The sequence below is a fragment of the Globicephala melas genome, chromosome 9 (assembly GCF_963455315.2).
Source record: "Globicephala melas chromosome 9, mGloMel1.2, whole genome shotgun sequence".
NCBI lineage: Eukaryota > Metazoa > Chordata > Mammalia > Artiodactyla > Delphinidae > Globicephala > Globicephala melas.
This window is the reverse complement of record NC_083322.1, coordinates 48661388-48686517: the sequence shown is the minus strand read 5'-3', so window position 1 is coordinate 48686517 and position 25130 is coordinate 48661388. Positions and strand designations below refer to the sequence as shown.

Here is a 25130-nt window from a genome sequence, read left to right as displayed (position 1 = left end):
CTCACCTACCAATAAAAACCCACAAGATATACACAAATGGCCACTTTTTTTAACAAGGGGATAAAGTATTGCTGGAGGTTAGAAGGTTATTTGTGCCACTGATAGGGATTTCTAAATATTCATTATTGGAAAACGTTGGCAGTCATAACAGGATTTTAAATATACATTCAAGTAACTTTTACCCAGAGATACAAGGATTTGAATGAAACAGAAAACCTCTACAATTAACTTTAAATTAATCTCTCTTGAAAGGGAGGGCCACTGAAGAACTAGACAGAACACAATACAGAGAGGAGAAGTTCAAGGCTTACACACAGTATTTGTTTAGGTGCATTCTATTCTTTTCACAATAAAATTCTTGCATGCTTTAAGAAATGGCTAAAGGAGAGTCTCTAAATAAAAATCAATAATTAGTTAAAAGAAAATTAGGATCAAATAGCAAGAAGCATCCCATCAGCTGTCTAACAATATGACAAATTCAGCAGCAACCACAAAGAACCAATATAACTTCTGGTGCCAAGGAGCCAGATGGTACTGCTGGAAGAAATTAAGTCTACAGATTGGCAGTTCGACACTGATTATTGCCCAAGGGAGGACAAAGTGGAAGAAGAGCGGGAGGTTCAGTACGATGGGGATAAATCAATTACCACCAACTCACCACATCCTTCCTATCATAGCCTAATAACGGATTCTAAATACCCCATACCAGTGAACTGCCAAAGGTTTAAACAGTCCCAATCTTAGTTGGGAATGATAAACTTATATATAGTAAAAAGTAAAAGATAATCTCAGCTTTTCATCATAGGCCCTAGCAAAGTACACCAATAACTTTATCCACAGACAACAAATACTAAAGTATTTTAGTTATAGCTTTGTTGTGAAAAATAAAGCTATTTTTTCCTATTTTTTATTTTGTGTTACATTCAACAATGACATTTGTTAAAATTCTTTATGTTTTCCAAAAAGAGAATTATGTATAGATAATGGTTACATATAATGGTCTCATGACTAAACAATTGACGTACATGTTTTATAAAAACTTATTTCACTTATATTTTTGGACACACACAAAGAAAGTACTTCCCACTTGTGATATCTAAAGAATGCTAAAGAAACAGTAACATCTCAAGACATGTTCAAAGTCAAATCATGATAGGGAAAAGATAATACACATTGTCAATTTATGCAATTATGAGAAATTCAATATCAGTTAAGTCATACTTTTGAAATGTAAGACAGTTATACACTTAGTAATGTCTGGCAAAGCTTATGCTGAGGGAGCTTTTTTGTTTTTTTTATTACCATCTTTCCTTGGCCTATCATCACCTATGAATATATACAGCTGCTTTGTATTACTCTAGCTTGAGTAGGTCAGAAAATTAGATAAGAAAATAAGAATATTAAAATATTAAAGATAAAAAATTAAGAGTATTGATATTTTTAAATCCTAAGAATATACAATTTTACAATATAAATATGTGTTGATTCATTTACTATATTAGCAGTTACACTGATAGATAGATGGCTTTTGGATTTAGTCTCATAACCCAATCAGCAACAGATCAATTACATTTCATTAGTAAATAAATCTGATAAAGCAAAGATGTTTTTTGGTTAATCAGTTTGTTAGTATAAAAGCAAGGACTGAATTTACAAGGCTTCTAGAAAAGGACTGGTCAAATCGCAGGTACACACTAATTTGATCGATGTTCACCGAAACCTTTTCTAATACATTTTCTAGCATATTGCAGAAGGCTAGGAAATGAACTGCTAACATGAGCTGCTCAGTGCACTATCTGAATCCCTGTTGTGGGCACTGACAGCCACAGTGATAGAAAAATTAATCACAGAGGATATGCCCTATCTAAACTATACCTAACTCACTTTTCCTCATCTAACTAAACTTGTGTTTGTATACTTCCAATGGCTTGTTTGAAATACTGCTATAAAACTTAAAATGTACATCAGCATTTCAACTTCTTAGGACACATTCCCTCACTGTAATTTTGGGATAAATAGCTGTTAAACCTTCATATTTCTGAACTAAATAACAGACCAGCAATGTTTTTAAAGCCTCAGAGGAGAACAGCTAGTTCACAGAAGTGTCTGTATTCACACAGGTCAGTAGGTTCCAGTATCCACAAAGATTCATAAAAATACATTAAAATGTATTTCTATGTTAGTCAAAAAAATGTCAACAGAAAAAAAATGATGAGAGATACCTTATAAAAGCTCAGTGGATAGTAAAACAGAGCAGGACAAAATTTATTGGGGAAATTTTTTAAACTAAAGAAGCTACTAGTAAATAAAATCCAAATATTTTACATATAATAAAAACACTAACTTTTATTTCATATATTTTTATCACCCAAAAGATAACTTTGCAAATACCAGTATCAGAATTCCAGTTGACATAGTTCAAGACAGCAATATTAAGACTTTAATTGTACTCAATTATGAAACATGTAGTTATATGATACAGGTTTATTTCTTTGGAAAAAATCAAATATTTAACAACCTGATTTTAAAAACAGGGAATGACTGTCACAAAAAAGAATTCATCCATTTACAAAATAGGATCCACTAGCAAGTATTCTTAAAAGTTTGGGACTTGAAGATACAAACTACTATACATAAAATAGATAAACAACAAGGCCCTACTGTATAGCACAGGGAACTATATCAGTATCTTGTAATAAACTATAATGGAAAAGAAAAACAAGAAAAAATTCCAGAGAAAATATATACTAAAACAAAGTTATTCATCTAATCACTTGGTCATCTTGTGACATTACAATAGCCAAGAGCTAACAATGGGCAAGTCCTATGTACCAGGCACTAATCCTTACAATAATCCTATGAGATACTACAATTATCCCTATTTTTATAAACCCAGAAACTAAGGCTTAGAGAGAAAATAATTTTTCCAAAGTCAAAATGTCAAACGAGGATTGAACCCAGGTACATGTAATACCATAGTCTGTGCACTTAACCACAATACAATTTGATCCTTGATATGATGAAGTACAAATTTTATCCTCTTTAAAGCCCTTCAAAATTTAGTTTTCGGATACCAGAAGTATATCCCGTCTGCCTTGACTAATGCTTAATATTGGTTAGACTGCCAGGGCAAAACACAGTTAATAAATATGATTCCTTAATTACAAGGAGAAATATGATTAGACAGTAAAAACAAAGAGAAAAGAAAAGCCTAAGAACATACCAGGATTCAAATGAATGCTGAAGAAAACTCAAGATAAAATGTATCCCCGTATGTATATAATCACATTAAGGAATGAAAGTAATTAATGGCTTCTAAAATTCTGTAAATTAAGATCATATGTTTAGAAGCAAAAGCAACAATTTTCCTGGTTTCACTGTGAGGAAACTTGGGGCAGATGTCTCTATTCTGAACCTCCTAATCTATCTCTTTCTACAATCTCTGGCAAGTCTTATCATTCTCATGACATTCAACATGTTTAGGCAAATAAATCAATGATTCTCCATATCTCTATCCCATATCTCACACTCCCTCTTAAACTTCTTTGACTAAATTTCTCAATACTCCTTCAAGCTCAACAGACTTAATGTTTCTTGTCCTCTTTATAGATGGCCTCACATCCTTGAGAAAAGAATCTAAATGTCAGGGTTCACCTTAGGTCTCATGGTGAAATCTACTGTTGGTCCTTCCCCATATCCCCTCTGGGTACTTACTCTCCCTTGTCCCTTGCCTCCACTGTCAAGGTGACCAACAAGCCTCTAGTCAGGTCCTTCTTATGCGTGCGCTCCCCAGAAGGGTGCCCATCCCTGTCTCTCTTCCCCACTTCAGCTCCCCTCCCACAGCAAACCAAATTTTTATTTGTCTTCTGAGACATTCCTCACAGCTCTTATCTCTACTTGCTTAATCCATTACCTACTTGCTTTACCCATTATTACCTCTGTTAAATATGACAATTGATGACCCAAAGTAGCAGTAAGTTGGTCAACTCTCTTTCCTCTGCTCATCTTAAAAGCAGTGACTTGTCTTATTAATACCCCAGTCTAACAAAATAAACTGTAAAATGTGTTGAATTAAACTTTTATTCCATGTAGCACTCTGCCTAAAGCATACAACATTGTTACCCTCTCTCACTACTTATATTTAAAAAAATCAATTCTTCACCTCCTAAAAGACACATTTTCTTTTATAAAGAAATCCTATTGTAAACATATTAGAAGTTTATGGCATACATTTATCCCAGAACATAGGGCCCAGGACACCAATACCAAAACAAGTCCTATTCAATGAAAGAAATATATGCGTATTTTTTCCCCATGGTAAGACATTTTACTATTTTTTGATATTAAAATATTATTTTTTATTAACTTCCTTTGGTGTTAAAAAAAAAGTGATGGGCATGTTCAAAATAGCATGGCTTACAGGTGGTATTAGAAAGTGAGGAGGAGCTTTTGAAGACATTTAAACAAATTGACACCAAAGCGCATCTCTGAGATGAAATTACTTTTCTGAGAGTCTTTAAATATTACACTATCTTTTTCTGCTTTTTACGCATGGAAAATAACTAGACGGTATCCAAATTACATTAACATTTTCTCTAGATATTCCAAATGAAAAGCTTCGAGGCAGCATCTTTGCTTCAATGACAGTCAAACATGGAGACTGCTCTCAGAACTTTCATATAAAATATATTTAAATATCTCATTATGACATTGGAACTTGAAAGTATATCAAGAAAGATGGAATTAGAATCCCTAAAATTTCCTCAGTAGTGAAAATAGACCTAATATATAAATTAAAACATGACTGTGACTATGGATGAAGATATACAGAAAGATATATAAGAAAGATATAAGATTTCCAAAAAATAACCAAAAATCAGAAGGATGGGAGATGAAGATACTGAGACTACTGTAATTAATTCTCTCTCTGACCCTAGATCAATTCTTCTAACTGTGATAAAGGACCAGTTTCCCCCACAAGACATCACAACATCACAAATTAACACTTTGGTTAAAAATATGTATATACATATAGGTATATATGTATGTATTTTATATATAATATGAATTACTAGAAAAAATAATGATCACGTATTTGGATAATGCAGGAATGTCAAAATGCTATAAACATTTCTAAGTGCTTAATCTCATTTTCCGTACTTATATTGTTGTAGACCAGTAGCAAACAGATCGCAGACTCAGATCAGTCTGCAGACTACACAATGAGTAGCACTGCTTAGATAATTCACGTTGCTCCCTTATGTCTCAGTTCCCTTATCTGGCAAGACTACTAGGTTTAGTGACTGACATATAGGAAGAAAAACAACACAAAACACACACACACACACACACACACACACACACACACACGTCCTTACAAAGGAGAAGAAACAAATTCAAAGAAACAAACCAACTTCTTTTTTGAAAGCTAAAAATAGTGACCATTTTTCTGAGATGATCACCCCAGCACCCCTTAGATCCCACCACCATAACTATACACTGACAAAATCCAGCCCAAAAAAGTCAGAATATCAACACAATAATTTACTTGGACTGTATGTTCTCTGAAATAATTTGTTAAAGTAAAACTGATGTGAAAGAAGAGCCATATGATTATTCATTTATATGTGTAATGCAGCAAACCTTACTGCATTTACATTTCAAAAGGCATAGATGATATTGCTAAATGAGGGGATTGATATCTTCTGCAACAACACAAAGCAAGAATTCTTTTTTAAATTATGTTAAAGGCTATAGAATTCGAGAGTTCACTGAGCTGAATAAAGCACAGCAAGAAAATTACTTTTTGCCATCTGCACAGTTTCTAAAGTATCCACTAAGCAACAATAACATTAAAGGTAGGCTAGGATATGTCCTTGTTTTAATTAGTGTATTAATCTCACAATTCTTTAAAGAACTCAGTATTTTGAGAAATGACTTAGCCTCAAGTTAAGAACACCTTAAGAACTTACACCTTAAGGTGTAAGAACTTAAGTTCTTACAGAACTGGAGAAAATATTTACAAATCATATATCTCATAAGAGACTGGTAGCTAGAGTTCTCTTAGAACTTAACAATAAAAAGACAGCCCAATTGAAATATGGAAAAATGATTTGACTAGGCCTACTCCAAAGAAGACATACAAAAGGCCAATAAGCATATGAAAAGATGATCAACATCATTAGTCATTAGAGAAATGCAAATCAAAACCACAATGAGATACCACTGAACACCCCCTAGGATGGCTAAAATAAAGACAGACAGTAACAAGTGTTGATGAGGATGTGGAGAAGTGGAAACCTTCACACATTGCTCGTGGGGACATAAAATGGTATATGGCACTTTGGAAAATAGTTTGACAATTTCTCAAAAAGTTAAACTTAGAGTTAATGTAGGACCCAGCAGTTCTACTCCAAGGTACAGTATATAGTTAGAAGAAATGAAGACATACACAAAAACTTGTACATACATGTTCACTGTGGCATTATTAATAATAGCTAAGAAGAAGAAACAACTCAAAAAATCATCAACTAGGGACTTCCCTCATGGCACAATGGTTAAGCCTCTGTGCTCCCAATGCAGGGGGCGTGGGTTCGATCCTTGGTCAATGAACTAGATCCCACATGCATGCCACAACTAAGGAGCCCTCCTGCCGCAACTAAGACCTGGCACAACCAAATAAATAAATAAAATTTTTTTTTTTAAATCATCAACTGATGAATGGACAAACAAAATGTGGCATACCCATACAAGTGAAGCATTCTTGGGAATGCAGTACTGCTGTGTGCTGCAACACGAATGAACCTTGAAAACGCTATGCTAAGTAAAAGAAGCCAGGCACAAAAGGCCACATATTGTGTGATTCCATTTACATGAAATGTCCAGACTAGGCAAATCTATACAGAAAGAAAGTAGATTTGTGGCTGCCTAGGCCCATGAGGTGGGGAGGGGGGCCTAGATTTGGGGAAAATGGGGAGTGACTGTTCATAGTACAGGGTTTCTTTTTTGTGGCAATGAAAATATTCTAAAATTAATCGGGGTGATGCTTGTACAACTCTGTGAATATATTAAAAACTACTGAATTGTATATTTTAAATGGGTAAATTCTATGGTTATATTATTTACATCTCAATAAAGCTAATTTTTAAAAATAGAATAAGAATCCTAGACTCTACCCCCAAACTGTTGATGGACTCTATAAAATCAAAGTCATCCTCTTTAACTCATAAGTGCATGTGTTCTCAAGAGCCATAATTTTAGAAGGTTTAATAAAGGAATTGCTTTAATCTTACCCCCAATTCTGTACCAAAAAAAGGAGGAAAGGGGTTAAAAACCTGTAACTAGAAATGAAATAAAAGCATTCAACTTCTGCCTCAGTAATGTCCTACTTCTTTTGACAACTGAGGGTCCCAGTCTGCCTCTGTGCTCCTCACTAACACGTAGGCAGGCTGCCTCCAAGCAAGCCTTGCCCACTTTACTCACAACCCCCAATCAGACCTCCCATTCAAAGGAAATGGCTTTCAGGATATAGACACGCAAAAGCAAAGGAACCCCTCACAAATTACCTACACTATGCTCATGAACAGGAATCAATAGCCAAGGCTGTCCAGACCTTTGAGGGAAACCAATAACATGAAGGAAAAGGACCAATGATTAAAATGCAACTTGTAGACAAAGCACAGTCAGCTTAGAGTTAGAGAATCAAACATAAATATTATAGATCTTAACAATGCAAAAATAATTTAATGAACAAATTTGGAATTTAAGAGTGGAAAGAGAGATGGAAGGAAAGCTGGGTGCACTACTTTCCGCATACTTAATAACAAAGAGTCAATAGCCACCTTCTGAGGTTGGTGCATTACAAAATAAGAAGAACATTATTTAAGTCAAAAGCAAACACAAAAAGAAGTAAAAATAAAATAATAAAAAATCGGGAGGCAGAAGTGGGAAAGGAGGTGTGCAGAATCATCCATCATAGAGGGAGTCAACAGATTCTGTTCAAGGTTGATCAGACAAGAACTAGAAGTAGAGTGCCCAAAGTTACTATAGTAGCTAGAGAAGAAACTAACAAGTGGCTGCCTCTGGGGTTAGGGCGGGGTGGAAAAGGAGGCTTTTACATTTTATCGTATACCCTTCCGATCATTTTTATTTTTAACCAGATGTATGTCTCTTGTAAGTAGGAAAAAAACTAGTCTAATTTTTTAAGTAGCATGGCATAGAAGGATCAAAGGAGTTGAAGTTTGCTACTTCTAAGTTGGATATGATAGTCAACTTTTTGAGTCTCAGTTTCCACATCAGCAAAATAGGGAAAATGTCTCCCTGGTAGTTCTCAGTCAATTGAAGGAAATAATGTAGATGAAAGAATCTGGTTCAGTGTCAGACATATTTCTCAATAAATATTACTTAAAGATGGTTCAATCCCCTTTCCTTCCTAAGATGCTACCTCAAGCACCAGCACAGTCACTTCTAAGGAATTTGTCTCAGAGGAAGGGAGCTCTCTGCGGAATCATGTGCCAGGCTAGCAAGACTTCCTCGAAAATCAAGTGGGTCAGTCTATGGTCTTAACCTTTGCTTTTCAACGTTTGAACTCTTAATTCACACTTTGGTGCAGTTGCAAACAGGACACACAACTGAAAACAGGAAGCTATACATTGTGACTTCTCCAAACAAAGACCAGAGGCCAAATCCAAATATATATAGCAAGAAAGATAAGTCTGTTACATGCCTAAATTTTATAAGATACAGTGTTCTGCAACAGCCAAAAATATCTTTACCATTGGCCCAGTGCTGATACCTAAAGATCTGTGAGTGGAACTTGACCTCCCTTGGGTTAAGGTATTCCTCTATTAACATGCAAACTTTCCTAGGGGTAATTTATCAAAGCCTTTCCAATGTACTTAACTGAGAATTTGATTTGAGGGGGGAAACAGATTCAAAAATGGGACAACTACCGACAGACAGTAGCGTCGGGAAGGGGCCCTGTGCAGTGTGCTGAGGGACCACAGAAGAGTGCAGGAAGTAAAGAATCATTTTTACCTACTACAAAGGACTGCTTAGCGCCATGCCTAGTCCACATCTGCGCATTCAGCCCAAGTGCAATGGCTCACCCTTCTTTTCAGCCACAAAGCCCAAGGTAATAAACACAATTAGAACAGAGCTTCTCAAACTTTAATGTGTACATAGAGATCTTGTTTAAATGCTAATTCAGATTCAGTAGGTATGGGTGGGGACAGAGATTTAGCATTTTGAACAAGCTCCCAGGTGACACTGTTGCAGTTGGTCTGCAGTCCATACTTTGGGTAGGAAGGGGCTAAAAGAATCCCTTCCTTTTCAGTGCGATGTCTACTACTCTAACCCTGGCTCTTCTCAACACCCTCTGAACCAAAAGCAACAGTATTTAGCTGGGGAAGAGGCAAAATATAGTGGTTTTGAGAGCAGAGCCGGGTCCTTGGAGTCAGACAGACATGAATTCAAATTTCAGTTCTGCCACTTATATGACCTTCATTTGACCTCTCTATCCCTGAATTTCCTCCGTTGTCAAATAGTGATGATATCTACCGCACAGAGAGGCTGTCAAGATTCAGAATAATGTAGCAAGACACTTAGCTTGCTGCCTCCACTAGATGGTCTCTTTGCCTTGACTCATCCAACAATTAACTGCCAGGACCATCTCCCTCAAATATGCACTCATCACATCAGTCTGTTGCTTCAGGGATCTCTTAATGACTACCAGATCAAAGGTAAACTCCTTAACTTGGTATTCAGCTCTTACTGTCCCTCATTTGCTTACCTCTAAGACCCACTGCGCTCCTTCCTATTCAACATCACCTCTGGTTATTACCTTCTCCAGGCAAATCACCTCTGTGCCACCATTAAATGTACTAATTCTGAAATGTGGACACAAGCATTTGGAGATCTAGGGAACTTCTAATCAATCACCTGGTCCAAACTCTTCCTTTCACAAATCAGAAAGTAAAAATCCAGAGAGGCTAAGTGACCTGACCTTGACAACAAAATGATTACCAATCAGTATGAAAACCTGGTTTTTGGACTTCTACTCTAAATGTTCTTTTCAGCAGATTTTCCCACTTTCTCTCTAGCAAACTTCAGGAACCATGCAAAACTCACTTTTAAAAAAAAGGCCCTCCGTTTACAATTTACTCTACAACCTCTCAGAATGTAGGCATAAAGTTCATGTTTTGGTTTATTCAACATGATGCCAAAACATATGACTGACTGAGTCAACAAATAAGGGAAGAAAATCAATGATACCAATTATTTGCCTTGGTACAGGCCAAATCAATTCAATATTTTAACACATACTAGTTACTATTTTCGGAATCTGCCTTGTTAGAACTTAGATTGCAGATAGGTGGCTATCTTCTCTTTCCAACTGGATCACAAGTCTCTTGAAAACAGGAATTTTTTTTCTTCATCTTTGAATTCCCCATTACCTTGCCAAGGTACCTTGTTCCTTTCTTCATGAATTGTGTAAATAACTGCTAATTTACTGTATTAAAAATGCATTATTTTTCATAATTTGAGTTTTATTACCTTTGCAATATTTCTTATCTAGCCCATTTTGTTATAGTCTTATTTGCCCACTTTGTTTTATAGTGATGTATTTTCCCATTCAATGGCATAAAAATCAAAAAGATGATTCTCAATGGCTATGTGTTTTTATTTTATTCATATATGCCTTTGTAATCATAAAAATATTTTACATCTGTGTATACTTTATATCTCCAATCACACAATATATATCTTGAGTGTAAAAACATGTTTTCTACTTTTTTATCATTTCTCCAAACTATAACCCCTCACGTCTACCAAAGTACCTGAAGCTAGGCTATACACATTACAGAAGGACTAAAATAATCATTGTTCTGATACTGCTATAACACAAGCTAGCTTAAAGGAACCCAAAAAAAAGTTAAAAAAAAAAAAACCCACACAAGTGCAACAATATGTTATGTATACAAAGATATGTGTAAGTTGCAAACTAATCTAAATTCTCAGAATAAAATGCAAAAATATGATTTTTATTATCAAAAACCACATGATACTATAGTTGGTTACCCTAAATGGGAAGTAACTGAAAGAACCTTGTTTTTCCTGGTTTTAAATATTATTTCACATTCTACTGGAGCCCAGAGAAAAGTAAAACATCTATTGCTTGGCTTTTACTAGAACTGATTAGTGCTACACCTAACTTTATGCACAAAAAAATCTTCCTCAAAAGTCGGTGTCTATCATAAAGCAGAAACTAACACACCATTGTAAAGCAATTATACCCAATAAAGGTGTTAAAAAAAATGTGTAATGTGTAAAAATTTATCCATTAAATTTATATTTATGCACATGGATGGATTTATATCTAAGCTTGTTGTAGATGCATTATAAGAGTTCATTATTTATAGGCATCATGGAGATAATCCTTAAAGTAATCCTTTGGAATAAGTGATTTACATGTTTTATAAGTTCAAGTTTTCATATATTGTATTCCTTAAAGAAAACGAATACCAAAAAAGAAGAAAACATCATCTACTATTATAAATTATGATCAAAAGAGCATAGCCTTTTTTCTTAATCTCAAACTTTAAAAATAGTTCCATACGTAAACCAGTATTTTTTCATACAAACCTATGTTCTGTAATGCTCACAGTTTTTAGTAACCTATATTACTTGGGAATTTTTAGTTAAGAAGATACCAGGACAATAAATGACTGTTTTGTATCTTTAGCTTCATTTTAGTCTTCCTATATTCACGCCCTAGAGGTTCCAGATTCTTATCCACAAAGTGATTATGGTCTAGGACTGAATCAGATTTGTAACAAATGTCTACTGTGATCCTTCCACCTATCATCGATGGGCAGAGCCAATATATGTCTTCTAGCTCACTGAATCCTTTCACATTACCTTAGGGACTTTCCACAATGCTACACGGTTAGATGCTTGCTTTTACAAATAATGAAAATGAATGAAAAATGATTTCAAAATAGAAAAATGGAAACCCAAATCGTTATATTGTATCTAAAAGCTACCCTGCATCTACCATCTTAGTGCCTAAACAAACATTCTAACATGTATGACAAGGGATATTCTTTAAGGTTTTGAGGTTCATTATCTCTAATTTTATCTGATTACTGACATGCACCATTTCTACTAACACTTCAATATATCCAGCCATACAATAGCATAAAACTTCTAACAGTGATCTACAATAGTCTAGAAACCATTATGATTTGTTTTAAGTTTTTCAGAAAAAAATAAAAGCACAAAGCTAATAAAATGAAATTTCTATTAAATATAATTTTTATAAATATTACCAAATCACAATGAAACTAACAGCAGTCATACAATCATTTATAAAATGTATTTTCCCTCAAAAAATAAAAACAAAAAAGTGTTTCCAAAGAGAGACGAGAAAAAATTACAAAGTACAATATTTTTAAGCTACAAGCGTTACAAAAATCTGTCACCATCTACGTTACAATTCTAGTCATCAATAAGGTACTTTGTTTTCAATGCATTATTCAAAAATCAATTATATCAACTCTTTTGTATAGAAAAGCAGCACACCTTTCAGGCAACTAGTATTAATGAGTAGACATGACTATAGAATATCCATCTGTTTCTCTGACAAAGCTGTGGCTACTCTAGTCACTCATTGAAATTCCATTAATCTGGTGTACCAAGGTCCAATGCGAAAATCAAAACTCCATCTAACCCTTTATCAGTTCACAATAACCTACAAGTGAACTCTGCCTGTTAGCATGCAGCAAGTTATGATTTTGCTATCAATCAGGCAGTTGGCCAATAAAAAAAAAAAAAGGCAGGCTGGAAACAGCGTGTCTGGCAGGGTTTGAAGACTTTGTTTTTGTTTTCTGTTTTCATTTCCTTTCAATTTCTATAGGGTGTCTGGACCTTGTGAGATTATGCATTATTCTCCTTGGCTGTGATTTAATTGCTATCAGCAATCAAGTCGAAGCATCACTGAAGTGTGCTTGAATTTCATTAGAAGATATAACTTATGCTACTTTCCTACAGTACCTAATAAACCATAAAGAAACCAAAACACATATGGCTTGAGGGAATAACTGGAAAATTAGGTAGCCATTTGGGAACTGAATGAACTTTTGAACCAGAGGAACAGAGAAAAAGAAATATTAAAGGAAAAGACAAACTTAGAATGCACACAGAGATGTGCAGGTTTGACCTTTATAGTACCTTGAAAATTACATTAGCATTATGAAAAATACATCTCATGTTTGTAGTTTATAATCCATCAAAGTTCAGATACTTTGTTAGTGCCTACCATAAGGTAAAAGTCAAAAGGACAAAACAACAATCTGATTTGACAAAAGGCCTTTTGGTGACCTGTGCTAATCTAGTTATAGTTGTTGTTAAATGCATTATCATTTTATAATTAATATATCATTAGACTAAGGTCACACAATGAAGGAAAATTTATTCAGCAAAGGAAAGAGAACACATATAACGATTAGGCTGCAGGAAGAAAAACTAATATGACTAGATGATATTTTAGAGTGGAAATTAAAAGTTCAAGTGGTAGTTTTAAAATTAATTTAGAGTATTCTTAGAAGAAAATGTAAAATTATCAAAAACAGCATTATTTATATACCAAAAATGAATAATACTAAAAGTTAAATTTTCAATCTAAGAACTGCTTACATAAACACTGATGAAAATGCAATATTTAACAAAAATTTAAATGTTACACATAAATATAATTAATTAAATAATATTCAAATATTGATAATGTTTTAGCAATAAATCTTTTTCATGCTATTAATGTATTTTCTTTATATTTGGTTATGAAAACAAACATAATAAATTATTTACTCATAAGAAAAAGACAATAATCCTGTAAATGATTATTTACAGGATTATTTACATGAAATACAATAGCAATTCACTTTTCCTAACAAATCACTGGCTCTCACATATATTTAATTGTTGGATTTCTTAGGTTGTAATTTTTTCAAGATGGCACATAATGCTTCCTGGTACATCAAAATATCTATGCTACTTTGAGAAATCCTTAGCATATATATTCTATGAATATGTATCCATATCTATATATTATCCTGAGTATAAGTACTCTCTATATATGTATACATACAAACATACTCATTTCTATCTACCAATGTTTTCCAGAGAAGCAAAACAAACCATTGTAATGTGTCTGAAAAATAGTTCAACTCAAATAATAATTCATTGTTTTGCCTGAAAATATTACTTCATCGATTATAAAACATTTTCTAGTAGAAATGCTTTTGAAGATCAGGTTAGAAGGGGTAATGCTCTGTTTCAGATAATAAGTGTGACTGAAGAAAAATGTGCATCTTTTTAAAAACTAGACAATCTAAGAGAAAGAAATTCTTTCCTTTTAAAAATAGATATTCAATGTTAGCCAAAATGTAAAATTCAACATAAAATGGATATGATTATTGTTGCTACACACTGTACAAAGTTCTGAATATAAAAAAAAGCTTGTGTTGTTCTGAATCAGTGGTTAGAATGTTTATCACTTATGCATGTACTTGACTTATCCCTGTTCTGCAGTAGACATAATTTTATACCTCATAAAAGCAATTTATGTTTCCAAAGGGAATAATCTGGATAACATAAAATGTGGAGTGCTCTGTTGCAGGAAGCATATTTTCATTCAGCAATTGTATTTAGAGATGGAACTGCACAGTTTGATCATCATATAGTGGCAGAAGGCATTATTCATTTCTATGTCTATGTGAAGCTTTGAGTGCCACAAATTAATATGCATGGCTAATTTATCAATACACATTCTTAATTTGTACCTATATATCACCCTTATAGGTCTCTATAATTCAGATGCACTCAACTGGGTGGCATAACAGAGAAAGCACATGCTACACTAAAAACAAGTTTCATAACTTTGGCAAGTTTTTAAAAATTAATAAATAAATAATCAATTTTATTACCATTTCAATTAATACAAAAAACTATAATATTACTGTGTAATATAGGATATTTTTAAATGACAATCAGAAAAATGAAAATGTATTATTAAAAGAAGCATTTGATGGAAACCTGTCTCAATGAGAGAAGGCAATGTAGGAATAATTAATTTAATATTTTATGAACTCATTTTGTATGAAGTTTTCAGGGAAAAAGAGATCAAAAACCTTCTTCATTATTTATAAAATAATGAAATACAACAAGTCATTAAGCAGCACAATAAAATTAAGCAAGAATCTTATAATATCAAATTAACCAACAAACTTACTGATAATGTTCATACGATGATGCAAGCACTCTCCTAAAAATTCAAGTAAAGAAAATTTCCTAGGAAAAGAAAGAACTACATACTTAGGAAAACCACTAGAGAGAGCTCTTCTGTTCCTTAAAAGGTTCTGGTAAAGGTAAGTTAACTGAAGCCTCTGTGTTTATCTGCTTTCTGACAAGACCACCACCTTTACACATTGCACTGTTTTGTGTTAAGAGTGTCAAGAGGTATATTCTATGGGAAAATGTCGCATACCATCAGAGGGGGCCTCATCATCTTTATCATATCTTTCTGAGGCTAATGAAATAGTGTCTGGAGGCCCAGCAAAAGGGTCATCGTATTCTTCTCCATCTTCTATATCACCTATAAAAGAATCAGAGAAAAAAAGAATGGATATATGTATACATGTATGTATACCTGAACCACTTTGCTGTACACCTGAAACTAACACAACATTGTAAATCAACTATGCCCCAATATAAAGTAAAAATTAAACTTAAAAATATTATTAAAAAACAAAAACTAATCAGAGAAAAGTCTTTTATAATTTAGCCATCTTTAAAAGTGTTACTTTGTCAAAGAGGTAAATTTTACTATTAAATTCGGTCACTTTCATGGAAAACCAAAGAAAAATTTTTGAACTAGATAAAAACAGATCCTATTTTAATGTATATTCGCTGTAACTTAGCTAAAGTAAGTTTTTGAAAGTCAGTACACAACTGCTTCTTTCTGTTACAAAAGGATACAACTTCCAAAATTATGATGGTCTCTACAAAGAGGAATTCAAAAAAGTGGAAGCAGGTTAAAACAGTGTGTAACCAAAACAAACAAAACCAAAATAACAATAACAGCAACCAAAAAAAGCATGGAAAGCACAACAGAGAAAATAATTCAAGTTAATTCCATTTACCTACTCAATAATTGGAAAAATGATGATGAGAAATTGATAATTCAAAGCCATATGAACGTTTTATGTTTTCATTAAAAAATCACAGATTATATTAGAATAGATTAAAAATACTCAGTTGTGTTTTCAAGAGCAGGAATCTTTTACGGAAAAACTGCTTTAAAACTCATATAAACCTTTTAAATTCAAACAAGGTGATTTACAAACTAGACACTTTTGATTTTGCATTCAGTGATATGTTACTTTATTTTTTCTTGTGCTTTGGCTAGTTTTCTAGATGATTTCCAAATCTTAGGCTGATTGGTTGGCTTGAAGTCATTTAATCCCTACAATAAAATCTTGTGGTTTGGGTTTTTTCCATATACTCATTTAGAATAATTTTTTAAAAGAGTGAATCAAACATTTGCTATATCCCAGTTACATCTAAGCACTCATTCTTCATCCATATTGAACAACAAGGAAAAAGGTATGCTTAATACCATATAAATGATCTGTTAACAATTCAAGTTACTTGTTAAAAATTCAAGAGAAAACCAGCCACCTCACCTAAAAGTCATAGTGAAAAATCTCCCTAGGAATCCTAGAGTGCCTATAGTATTACTTTTAGATCATAGTTGCTAGGCAGATCCAGATTAAAGCTACCTGGCTCTCCAAAAGGATATCTGTATCCTCTGACATGCATCTGATGGGTTGCACCCTACTTTCACCATATTTTTGGTAGAGGAAAGAGCCTCTTTCAAGACAACACTTTCAAAATAATAAAAACCAATATTCATATCTACTTTTTTAAATTTTGATATTTTATCAGCATTCATCATCCCTACCCTACCCTGAAAGTAAAGATATCTCCCATCAAGACAATAAGAGCAGAATATAGAGATGACTATCTTATTGTCCTTAGTGATAATACCATTATGTGTACCATACATGGTGATGTTTCTTCCCCAATTAAAATTCCAAGAAACATGTACAAATACTACTCATTCTTCGGATCTTAATTTCTCTTTCTTTCAAGATATTCAAAGTACTTCTCAGAACTTCAGTGATCCCTTATAATATTTCTCTTATGGAAAGAAGAGTGGTCTGATTTAAAATATGAGGTAAGAGAGAACCTCATAAAAAGTGCTAGTAAAAATATGTTTGAACATAAAATGACAGCTCATGAAATACACAGTAGTAAAGATCACAAAATTCTCAACTGCTCAAAATTGCTAGAATATCCTTATATTCTTAATAAAGTAAGAATTTTTATGTTATGAATTTTCTAAGGATATTTCAAATCATGAACTATAAATCTTGCTATGAAAAAAAAGTATTAGCACACTTCGACTACATTACCATAACTTAGCACTTAGCATATTACACTATTAAGAATACAGAAATACAACAATAAAGCTAATGATTCTATGGAAAGGATTTTGGAAAAATTCAGATGCTCATGCTTAAATCTATTAAACTCTGTGTGGAAATAAACAAAAAAATTTCTTTAAGTTTTGAAAATCAGAATTAGTTTATTATCCTTTGATAATATCCATTATATATTTTTGTGTATATATCCATGTATGTACACATGCACACACACAGCAAAAACATCATTATTAAAGCTATAAATTCAATAATATTTAATATAAGTTAAGACCGTTCTACGCAAATTAGTCACTGACATGTTAAAGACCTCTGTGGTTTTTGGTTTTGTTCAAAAAAAAAGAACACTTTTTGGATTATAAAGTGAAATTGTCTTCAATTTACCCATTCTAAGAACTGCAGTTCATTTCAAATGTTGGGTTTTTTTAAAAAAATACTGTGATATTTATATTTATCTAAGACAAAATAAATTAAGTACTGCTACTGGCCTCATTTCTCCCCTCCCCGCCCCCCCCCTTTTCAAAGCTTTCCTTGAATTTAACTCAGAAAGTAAAGAATAAGCATCCCTGTGGCATCTGTATAGGGTTATTCCCTTTTTAACTTGCATTAAGTTGAAAAAACACATCGTTTTTCAAAACAGTCTTCTTCATTTTACTGTTGTTCCAGTGATGATCCACCCCTTTTCCCCCCTCCCTAATTATATTTTTCAACTCAACAAAGAGCTGCTATATTATAAGGAGCTTTAATTGAACACAGGGGTCGCTGTTGAGCAGTGCAAAGCATTTTTTCTCCCCAGGGGCTGAGTACTTGCAACTTATACCTGCAAAGACTTCGATAAATTAAAAGGAAAATGTTCAACTTGTGTTTATGTAATAGAAAACTGAACTCCAAAGCAACAATGGGCATCAGGTAAACGTATCCAATACAATTTACAGACATAATTGAAAGCATTACATCCTAATCAGACATCTAAAAGAAAAGCATGCTCAAATGAAATGTCTACAGAATCATTAGTTGGCAGCCATTCTATTACCATCACACATAATGTCAGTGGTGCCTTGAGCCTGTGCCAATGACAACAGCATAAATTTTGCATCTCATTTCTATGGTCATAAAATTAATGATCAGTTTAAAAATACTTCTTTGTAAAAGTTATTGCGCAAAGAAAAGACATGAATGTGTCCCTGTTATGTACTCAGAAGGATAATTATAGGGTTGTTGCTCATTAATACTGTTTCTTGTTTCCCTAGAAAAGCATTTGATTTATCCCACAACTTTCAAAAGTTTAATTAATGATACAAAGTTAACAGTCTAAAAGACAATGATCCAAGACTTCTTGTCCTGTAATTTCATTGGCAAGTTAAATAACACATCAAAATCAAGGCTTAGGCGTATCACAGCAGCATATTTCTTTGAAAAATATTTTTAAATTTTTAATAGTTGGGTTCAAATTACTATTATCCCTTCTTTTTTATATGGCTCATGGTCAATTAACATTTCCTAAATGCCTGGAGATAAAGCCCAACAGCAATTCAACAGTCATGATCCCACCATTGAAGGTGATTTAACCAATCTACTGCTTGTTTTGGCAAATACAGTTCTATTTTGAACGCAATCAGGTAAATAGTAAACTAAATAATATACCTAAAATTCAGACGATAACCATTCCCTTTTACAGAGAATGAAATGTAAACTTGGTGGGGAAAGTTACTTGAGTCAAAAATATTAATTTTCTACTCAGTTCACTTGTCCAAAATAATTTCTCAAGTGATAATATACAGCTATGAATGGACATAAATATTTATCTTGTCATTTCTCAAGGGAACCTGTAGTTTAATTCTTAAAAATTTGAAAGATTTGAGTCACCACAAATAAGATTCTCTTCATAACTCTTCTACCATAGAAGGGCTAATTTACGGCATGCAAACGTGAGGCAGAATTTTAAAGGAAGGACACCATTCCTCAAGTACTACCTTTGAAACAGACTTCTACTACTATAGGCCCCGTAATCTCAAACATGCTTAACATATTTGTATAAGGCCAGAGATGGGGGGTGGGGGTAAGGGAAGCTGCAAGTTATTTGCTCAGATTTCACTGGAGAGCTAACTTTCAACAGAACATATACTATGTTAGGAAGAGTAAAGGAAACGAAGTTAAACGTCATCCCAACTTCTGACTTTTCTGCTGTTCTCAAGGATTCCATCAGAACAAACTAAAATGGGTCCCTTCTTATCTAACAGCCCTGTTACTCAAAAAACTAGTTTAGTCCATAAATAAACTTAATAATACCAATGAGGTCAAAGGAAATTGCTTTCTAAGTAAACCTATTCATATTTAACAATATCAATGGAGTTTTAGGATAAAATCTGCTAAATAAATGTTTTAATTTAGAGGGAAAATATTTTAAAGGAGAAAATGAGAGCTTTTTAGTTATGACATCTAAAGAGAATTGAAAACAATATATTCACATTTTTTAAAGCTGTAGACACCCATATCTGAAAAATATTCTCTTGAAATATTTGTCTCATGTTAATATGCATACCCTTCCTCTAGTAATTTATGGTTTCCTCAAAATTTATTTGAAAACTGAATTATAAATCAAGATTTACTAAATCCTCTTGATAAATGAACTTGAATCTGAGAATACACATTAATATAACACTTATTGAACACTGACTATGTGTCATGCATAGGTATCTTCACATTATCTTATTCTATAAAGAAAATAATAATACCAAAATCATCACTGGAGTAAAACAAGCCTAATATAAGGGCAAGATACAACTACAAGTAATTGTACCTAATATATATTAGAAAATTCTATTTTATACTCAGTCAGTAACACCTTTACTCAAGTAGTAATATATTTTCATCCCCAAAATAATTATTTCAAGTCACATTTAAGAGCGCTATGACCTTATGATGTGACAGAGAACAAATTCTGAAATAATCATAATTGTAAAATAATTCTAAAATGAGCATAATTCTAGTGCATGAAGCCTGTATTTAGGAGTATACTTTATATTACTAGGCTACATTGTAACTAAGAATAAAAAACTAGCGTTAGATAGTTATTCTGTCATGTACAATATCTAAAGACTATAAGAAGAGATGTGAGAGGAAAGGAAGAAGGATAACAGACATCTGTGAACATTAAAGTAACTAATAACTCACTTATTTGAAACAAATAAATGTGAATTAATTCATTTTATTTAAGAACTCTATTCCAGGTCCTTTTTTCTCCCAACAATGATATTAAAATGGTACTTAACCATCATGTAAAAAAAAAAATTATGTGAAACAAATAGGAGTATAAAGGTAAAAAGCAGGAAAATAGCCTCTGGTCACCTCATTGTGACCCTATATTGACCTGAGAGAGAGAAAGAGAGAGAGGGGAAACAGCCAAAAGGATTTCTGCCCAGGTCTCCTTGGATGAAGACAATCCAAAAGCCCCAAGAAGAAAATGTAAGAAAAAAAAGAAAAGCAGCATTATCAAAATATACTTAGATGAATTCAATTTATTCACTGTAGAGATCTGGTTATTAATAAATTCCTGTTTTTAAAAAATATGTCTTTTGAGCAATTGCTTATTCAACTATTAAGCCTGTACTAACTTCCCTTTACTATTTCTAACAAACTACAGAAATAGTCTTTTTAGAACAGTCGAATTATACTTCGAGGGTAGAATGGCATAAAATTACTCAGCTTCTCATATTTCTCCAAGGTATGCATCTAATTTATCCACAGGTTTACTTTTGAGCAGGCATTCTTGGTGATTAGTTAACTCAATACAGCAGTATTGAAATACAAATGACTTATTCAGAGGAAAATGATTATGGGGAATCTCTGAATTCTGTGTTATTTGCAATCTTATTCTAGGCTCATTTTTCAATTTCTATCAAATACTATATAAACTTCCATTCTCCTTAGAGACAAAGAATGTATCTCAGTAATGTAATTTTAATATCCACACACCTGAACAAGTCCTAAACCAGAATACCAAAGGGAAAGTTCCTACCCTATTATTGAATCATATGCAATTCTACATATATGACTTTATACTATCACATTTTCTTAGCTTAAAAATGTTTAACGTATAAATAATTAAGTCACAGTGAGAGTCCAATAAGTAACCACTAGAACAAAATGTGCCTTTTAAGAAAAAAGGCAGAATCTGATACGCAATATTTCCCCTATAAACAGTGCACTGTATAAAAGTTATCATAATTCAAATGCATAAATTCATTATTTCTATACTCAACTAAGCAAAATACAACATGATTAAACCCACAGTTTAGGATTCATTATAGAGAACAAAGAAGTAGGTACTTGTGGAGAGGAGGAGTTTCCTGCTCTTCCCTCTATTTAACAGTGTTAAAAAATTTAATACGGAAAAAAATCTCTTCTTATTTCCTCTAATCACAACAATTGTGATGACTTAATGTGAAAAGAAACTGTGGTTTCCTTTTAACTGATTTTAGGTTTGTCTGGTTAAGTAGCTGGTTTATTGAAACCATCATTACTCTCTCACTTATCAGTTGGCAGAGATATGAGTTACTCTGTGGTATCTGCTAACCCCAGTTAGAAGATGCCACACTGCTTCCCCCAAACGCAGAGCCTAGCTTCACATAGTTAACTGACCTCATGTTGTGACCCTCATACCAGCATCCACAGGCTTCAGGTCATGACCTATGAATTAGCATCATGGAAGTAAGGGCCATACCAAGTTTCCCTTGCAGAACTGAAGACATGAAATAGTAGAAACTTCCTACGCCTTTCTGGATTTGGTTTTCAGTACGCTAAGCAGCTGTCTCTCAAATCTAAAGGAAGACAGTCAGCTTACCAGCATTCTCACATATTTCGAAAAATGAAACCGAATCCCCTTCTTTGAAAATGCCTGTGGCATATATTTATTCATATCAAAAGAATCACAAGAATAATAAAAACCAGCATTTGGAAAAGATTTTACTCATGCTCTCAAACAAAAGTTGATACTGTTTTTAAACCAATTACCTTTTCGAAACATTACCTATGAGCACCCAGCCACAGGCCCTCCTGCTCCCATGACCACTATAAAGTAATCTCTACAGGGTTAAATGGTGTTAGGTTAGTATCTCGCCTCTGCCTCACAAAATTCTTCCGTGTGTAACTGCACGTATATACCTTTCTTAACAAACTTCTGCCACAATGAACCCTAAGAACCATAAAACCTAAGAATGTTAAACACAGATTTCTGCATGAAAGATTGTGCAAAAGAAGATTGTGCAGAGTAGATTCTAGATATGTTTTTTAATTTTATTCTCAGCAGGGGGAGCTAGCACTCTCATCTTTAAAGTCTAAGTATACAACACAGAAATTTAAATTTTGACTCCAACTATCAAATTTCAGTATGTGTTAGATTTTCCTACTGAAAATCTCTGCAAGGAAAAAAAAATGTCAAGTTTGACAAAACTTGAAAATTTACCTTTGCCTTGAAATTCCTGAAGGTAGCTGCAAAATAAAGCAAGAACATTATATTTTAAAATAAAGGTTGACAAATCAAAACAAGATCTAATCAATGGCAATAATTCAAGTCTATTTTAAAATCTATATTGTAAATATAGATTTAGAGAAAAAACTACTTCCTATCCTGAAATGATAATTCCAAAAGGCTTATGGATTTATAATAAAGGTATTTTTAAAGACTTAAGTTACAGTAGTAAAACCAGAATATGTCTTTAATACATACAACTTAAATTACATTTATTCATTTGAGTGTCTGGAGGTATCTTCCGTATTTATGTTAAAATTCTCAACCTACCTATGTCTTATCAGTTAGACCAAATATATCCTCAAATAATCAAAATAAACAGTTGGATTTTGCTAGAATGCTTAGAAAAATACATAATCAATAGGCTTCACAAAAAATGGTATTATGATAAGCCTGCCTGTTTTTAAAAACTATTATAGTAGAAATATAGTTTGTCCTTTAAAACTACTTCAAACCAATTAAATTAGAACATAAAAAATTTAATCCCACAATAATCAGTCATTCATTAAAATGTTAATTACAGCGTTTCTTATAAGTAAGAAATAAGTAATAAAAGGCAAGTAAGTGACTTACATAGACTTTACATCTTTTATCTTCTTAATAAGGGAGTCTCTCTTTTCCTTTGCTTTCTTGGATAAATTTTCCCCTCTCAGTACGTCTGCTACAAATGTTTCAACATCTAAACCATGAAATATAAGAAAAAGGATACAAATTATAGGAAAGAATCATTTATTTGTGAAGACAAATAGGACAATGATTGTTTCTACCCATAAGTGTTAGTATCTGTACAATTTGTTACAGTTTTTTATCAGTCCAAAGCATAACAGTTGAAGTATGTTTCAAATACTAAATTGGACAAATCTGTTCACCTCTTAGCTAATAAAATGTGTATGCTCTACTTATGCTTAACACAGCAAATGCTATTTGAATGTTTAGCATCATTAAACCAGGAAGAAGCACGCAAGTTTTAATAAACTATGGTGCCCCATAAACAAATTCTCTGTATAAAAGCAAGTGCAGAGCTTTCATGCATGTTACTATCATTTTTTAGTATTTTGTAAGTTCCTGTATGAACAGGTCATTCACAATATTATACCAATATAAGCTAATGCCTCTGGCGAAGGCATCCTTTTCCCAGTATAATCAATTTTCAGGTATATGCAGCGCTTAATGCTTTAGAGGAAAAACAAATCCCTTTTGCTAGCCAAGATTCCCAAATCAAACCCTCCTCTTTCCTACCTGCCCCACCTACTTTGGCCAGCTATTCTCAAATAAAAAAGATAATCAGTTGTGTGGTTTTGTGTGCTCTTGCTTCCTGCCTTGGCATTACTACCTGGAAATATTTCTTTAAATAAAGGAAAAAGTGGCAAAATAGATTTAGCCACTATTTTAAAATATAGTAACCAAGAGATAAGACTTCTATGGCCTCATATAACATTTTCACAAAGCCTCTTTTTTTTTTTTAATTCAGTAAACTTCTAAATTATTCTGCTTTCTAATTCTCTCTGGTATACAATTCCACCAAATCCTTATTGGTTTGATTTTAAGATAGCCCCACTCTTATTGTTCATGAAATACTGTAAAAGTTTAAATTAACTTTATATTCAGAATTTCAAATGTCACTTTGAGGTATCTAATGTAGAAGATACCATTAAAAAATTTTCAGTAGGTATGACTATAAACCACCCATATTTCATATTGAAGAGATGTGTATATGTTTTACTTTCTTTTTATTTAACTAATTTGTCTCCTATTTCACATGATAAAAAGATGGTATCAAAACATACAATAATATTATACTTAATTCAAAGCAGTATAGCAAATAGTCTTTCAACTGTACTTACAATTAGCAACTTAAAACCTAGTATTTGAAATAGAATGTTATAACTGATTTTAAATTCTTGATTACAAAAGTATGTTGACCCAAGGAGTGAAGCTGATTAAACTGTTATTCATTCATAATAAATTGTGTAAAAGTGATTCTTCACTAAATCAATATAAGTGAAATCATTAAAATTTAGTCTTGGAATAATTCTAAG

At 32.9% G+C, this 25130-nt stretch overlaps 1 protein-coding gene across 1 annotated transcript in view; it reads right to left on the bottom strand.

Moving 5' to 3' along the window:
• The window catches only part of SKAP2 (src kinase associated phosphoprotein 2), a 156276-nt gene that overhangs the window by 122843 nt on the left and 8303 nt on the right, over positions 1–25130 (bottom strand). The window contains exons 2-4 of the mRNA XM_030857396.3: positions 23665–23770; positions 23026–23051; positions 15545–15652 (exon numbers count right to left, since the gene is read on the bottom strand). Of these exons, the coding sequence (XP_030713256.1) occupies positions 15545–15652; positions 23026–23051; positions 23665–23770 (240 nt within the window). The remainder of the gene's footprint in view (positions 1–15544; positions 15653–23025; positions 23052–23664; positions 23771–25130) is intronic.